Here is a 3,615-nt window from a genome sequence, read left to right as displayed (position 1 = left end):
AAGGTACATACACTGTTTGTTTACGTTCATGTTGTTTGTGGAGTAATGCAAATTTGTGGTCTTAAAAGAGAACAATTTATGAATTATATTCTTCAAGGATCAATAATTGAAATGACCATTGAACAGACTCCCAGATCTTAGACTGTACCTTTTGGAAACCTTTCAAAGGATTTGACAATTATGGCAGTATCATTCATGGTTAATAATGACTCATGAGAGAAAATAATGTGTACACCAGTTTTATTGACAACAAACCACAGAATCATTACTCAACATTTATGCACAACAAGTAACTAAAATGTTAATTTTACCGAAACAAATCATTTTAAAAGTATTTGACTTGTGTGTTCAGTTAGGATGCTGACACTATGGAAAAACGTTTCTTTTTCAGTTGAGTTGATGTTTTGCTTGATTTAACAGGTTTTCAGTGTGCACACCAAGGGCAATTTCTCTCCACAGTTTAAATCGTTCCACTTTTTGTCACCTTCAGAGCAAACACGGAACAGAAATGAACTCTTAAACCAACTCATATATAGACACAAGAATATCATTGTCTGTGTGTGTGCCAGATTTCTTTGTTAAATGTACAATTTAGAAGTTACATTTGATGAATGGATCAGTGAATGATAGTGGGCTAACTGTACCTCCATAGTTCATTTCAAGACAGTGCTCCCTGCCACCATAATTATTGGGCTCTCCTTGCTCCCAGTTCTTGTAATCAAATTTGGAGCCGTCACTCCAGAACCAATCTTTGTTCTGTGGGGAAGAAGTAAGGTCTCAGTTTCAAAGAAATCCCATATTATCATTATAAATATTTTTAGGATTATTATTGGTATTATTGTAGTAGGTGTGCTTGCTGAAACATACTTATTTTCTTTCCTGCACCACCTGTAGTGCCAAACCGCAAAAGCTACCAACACAAAACAACTTTAAAATGTGTAGACTGGCACTGGTACTCTTGCTTGAAAAAAAACGTGTTGATACTTATTATTCACTGAGTGTATAAAACATTAGGAATACTTTCCTAATATTGAGTTACGCCCCCTTTTGGCCTCTGATCAGCCTCAATTCGTCAGGGCATTACTCTACAAGGTGTCGATAGCGTTCCACAGGGATGCTAGCCCATGTTAACTACACTTTGTACCACTACTACTACTACTACTATTACTACTGAATTCACTACCCCACCACTACTACAACTACTACCATTCCTACTGCCGTCACTATCCCTACCACTACTACTACTATTACTACCCCTACCACTACTATTACTACTACTACCACTACTACTGCCGTCACTACCTACCTACCACTACTACTATTATTACTACTACTACCATTACTACTGCCGTCACTACCACTACAACTACTACTACTATTACTGCCGTCACTACCACTACTACTACTACTACTACTATTACTACTACTACCATTACTACTGCCGTCACTACCCCTACCACTACTACTACTATTACTACTACTACCATTACTACTATTACTACTGCCGTCACTACCACTACTACTACCATTACTACTATTACTACTGCGTGCACTACCCCTACCGCAACTATTACTACCTCTAGCCTTGCTACTGCCATCACTACCCCTACCACCACTACTACTATTACTACTACTACTATTACTACTGCCATCACTTCCCCTAATACTACTATTTCACAACCATAAATACTTAATAAGTTTTGTATTATTGTTACTTTCGTCATTGTTATTATTATTATTATAATAATAGTGTGCCAGTGAATACTGAAGTGGGCATTTTTGGGGGGAGTACATCTATAAGATCGTTCAAACCTAGATCTGACTTCACAAGTGACCCTTGAGATATTGATGAGCAAATATCCTATTCATCTGTGAGTATACTCTACCTGAACAGCATCAACTCCTCCAATCCAGATAGTTTGATGTCGGCCGGTGTGTTCCAACACCAATTGCTGTAAATTATAGTTGTCCCCACAGTTGTGCACAGAGGCCAGGTTTGCCTGATGGGACAGACAGTAGCTCTAGAGAAAGTGGTGGACAAGGACAAAGACATTTCATAATGTAGGTATTAGTCAGTAGGTCTGTGAGAATTTGTCTTCTGGACTCACAATAACGTCAAAACAAATAAGCGAGTTGATTTCAATTGAACTTCTACTTTAATTCACAGTAGTGGGTAAGAATGATATACCTCAGCTTGGGTCCATGTCATTGCAATGTTGACAAACAAAAAGCAACGTGATCCGTATTTGGTCCAACTTCTGGGGCATGGCTGATCACTCTCTGCTACTCCTGCCTCCTGCTGTTCCTCCTCCACCCCAGCCTCTGTAAGGAGGAGACACAGTGCACGTTCCACATTGCAGTTGACTTTAAAGGTGAGAGGATACTGACTGATCTACAAATCACCTTGCATAATAAATAACTATTCAATATTACTTGAAGGTCAGTCAGTCACACACACGCACACTCGCACACGCACACTCACACTCACACTCACACTCACACACACACACCTCTGTTAAAACATTAAAAAATACAGAATGAATGAATTCATAATGTAAAGTGTAAAATGGATTCCCTCTTACTTGTGGCACGTAGATCAAAGGCCTCGCCCAGAACAATGGCAGCGCTGAGAAGCAGAAGGATGGTCAACATCGCCATTGATATAGTCTTCTGAGAGAGAGAGAGTGAGCGAGAGAGCGTCACAAAGACAGACAGAGAGACAGACAAATACAGTGAGAGAGAGAAGCCATTAAGACAAATTCAGTGAGTACTTCAGAGTAGGTGAATTTAAATGTTTTATTTTTTATTTCACCTTTATTTAACCAGGTAGGCTAGTTGAGAACAAGTTCTCATTTGCAACTGCGACCTGGCCAAGATAAAGCATAGCAGTGTGAACAGACAACACAGAGTTACACATGGAGTAAACAATTAACAAGTCAATAACACAGTAGAAAAAAGGGGCAGTCTATATACAATGTGTGCAAAAGGCATGAGGAGGTAGGCGAATAATTACAATTTTGCAGATTAACACTGGAGTGATAAATTATCAGATGGTCATGTACAGGTAGAGATATTGGTGTGCAAAAGAGCAGAAAAGTAAATAAATAAAAAAACAGTATAAAAACAGTATGGGAATGAGGTAGGTGAAAATGGGTGGGCTATTTACCAATAGACTATGTACAGCTGCAGCGATCGGTTAGCTGCTCGGATAGCTGATGTTTGAAGTTGGTGAGGGAGATAAAAGTCTCCAACTTCAGCGATTTTGCAGTTCGTTCCAGTCACAGGCAGCAGAGTACTGGAACGAAAGGCGGCCAAGTGAGGTGTTGGCTTTAGGGATGATCAGTGAGATACACCTGCTGGAGCGCGTGCTACGGATGGGTGTTGCCATCGTGACCAGTGAACTGAGATAAGGCGGAGCTTTACCTAGCATGGACTTGTAGATGACCTGGAGCCAGTGGGTCTGGCGACGAATATGTAGCGAGGGCCAGCCGACTAGAGCATACAAGTCGCAGTGGTGGGTGGTATAAGGTGCTTTAGTGACAAAACAGATGGCACTGTGATAGACGGCATCCAGTTTGCTGAGTAGAGTGTTGGAAGCCATTTTGTAGATGACAT

The 3,615-nt window shown here is 40.2% G+C and overlaps 1 protein-coding gene across 1 annotated transcript; it reads right to left on the bottom strand.

The window, feature by feature from the left end:
- Positions 1–229: 229 nt before the first annotated feature.
- On the bottom strand, positions 230–2,664 carry LOC115115576 (ladderlectin-like). The gene is made up of 5 exons (XM_029644057.2): positions 2,583–2,664; positions 2,189–2,322; positions 1,887–2,021; positions 645–756; positions 230–484 (listed from the first exon to the last, which is right to left on the bottom strand). Exons 1-5 carry the CDS (start codon positions 2,656–2,658, stop codon positions 414–416), a joined length of 528 nt encoding a protein of 175 aa, XP_029499917.1. The 5' UTR covers positions 2,659–2,664; the 3' UTR covers positions 230–413.
- Positions 2,665–3,615: the final 951 nt, after the last annotated feature.

Source organism: Oncorhynchus nerka, linkage group LG9a (assembly GCF_034236695.1).
Source record: "Oncorhynchus nerka isolate Pitt River linkage group LG9a, Oner_Uvic_2.0, whole genome shotgun sequence".
Classification (NCBI taxonomy): Eukaryota; Metazoa; Chordata; class Actinopteri; order Salmoniformes; family Salmonidae; genus Oncorhynchus; species Oncorhynchus nerka.
Note: the sequence above shows the minus strand (reverse complement) of the source record. Positions and strands in the feature narration are given on the sequence as shown.